At 33.5% G+C, this 1,028-nt stretch overlaps 1 protein-coding gene across 2 annotated transcripts in view; it reads left to right on the top strand.

Annotated features, from left to right (window-relative positions):
* Nucleotides 1-389: 389 nt before the first annotated feature.
* The window catches only part of nicol1 (NELL2 interacting cell ontogeny regulator 1), a 16,746-nt gene continuing 16,107 nt past the window's right edge, over nucleotides 390-1,028 (top strand). Inside the window, exons 1-2 of one of the 2 annotated variants that reach the window (XR_003462778.1) lie at nucleotides 390-623; nucleotides 808-962. Coding sequence is in view for 1 of the 2 variants with exons in the window: in XM_027281556.1 (XP_027137357.1) it covers nucleotides 851-962 (112 nt within the window). In the remaining variant the exon portion in view is untranslated. The remainder of the gene's footprint in view (nucleotides 624-807; nucleotides 963-1,028) is intronic. The other variant, XM_027281556.1, reaches the window with a different exon arrangement.

The raw sequence follows: 1,028 nt of genomic DNA, 5'->3' as shown, positions 1-1,028 counted from the left end.
TCTATATAATGTTTATATGTGTTTATATATGTGTGTTTTATATATATATGTGTGTTTATATATGTTTATATGTGTTTATATGTATGTTTACACATGTGTTATGTGTGTGTTTATTTATGTTTATTATAATATGTTTATATATGTGTTTATTGTAGTTTATTGTTTGATGTGTTATTTATGTATGTATATATATATGTTTATATATATGTTATTTATGTGTTCATTATGTGTTTTAATGTTTATATAGTTTGTTAATATATTATATATATGTTTATATGTATGTTTACATTTGTTTATATTATGTATATATATATATATATGTTTATGTGTAATAATACATTTTATTTATGAGTTAAAAAGATATCTAAGAAAAATATGTAAATTTTAATATATTAGTATAAGTATAGTAGATGTACTTCATTGGTGACAATGCTGTATACAAAGTTTCTCAGTGCTTTTATTTTGAATGCTGTCACCGGAAGTCCTCCCGCCCCCCTCCAAAGTAATTCTTGTTTATATATTTATATATATGAGCCACGCGCATGCGCGCTTCCTGAATCCACATAAAACAATCCTCGGTTGCATCTTCTGCTGATCTGCAAAATATCATCGACCGATTCACGGTAGGTCAACACACAGTTCGTTAAATAAACACTAATTATTGTGTCGGACTGTGATTTAAAAATATATATATAATCAAATATGTACCGATGAAACTGGACCATTCTCCAAACAAAGCCCAGCGTTGTGTTGTTTTATGTACCGACGGCCGCGTTGGACGTGTAACGTTGCTGTATTTCTGCAAAGCACACACCTGCACGCTTTAATCTGAACCGCACAGATCATCAGGATGGCGCACGGCGGGTTTCTGCAGGCGGCGGTGCTCCTGCTGGGGGTCCAGCTCCTCTGTCTCGGTGCAGCTGATGCGGATCAGGAGACTGGGACTGTCATCCCTGCCGAAAGTAGGTGGATTTAAATTTCCCCTCACTGTTCATTGGAGGTTTTTAAAGATTTGTTAGGTCTAAATC

Source organism: Larimichthys crocea, chromosome I, assembly GCF_000972845.2.
Source record: "Larimichthys crocea isolate SSNF chromosome I, L_crocea_2.0, whole genome shotgun sequence".
Lineage (NCBI taxonomy): Eukaryota > Metazoa > Chordata > Actinopteri > Sciaenidae > Larimichthys > Larimichthys crocea.
This window is presented reverse-complemented; position numbering and strand designations above follow the sequence as displayed.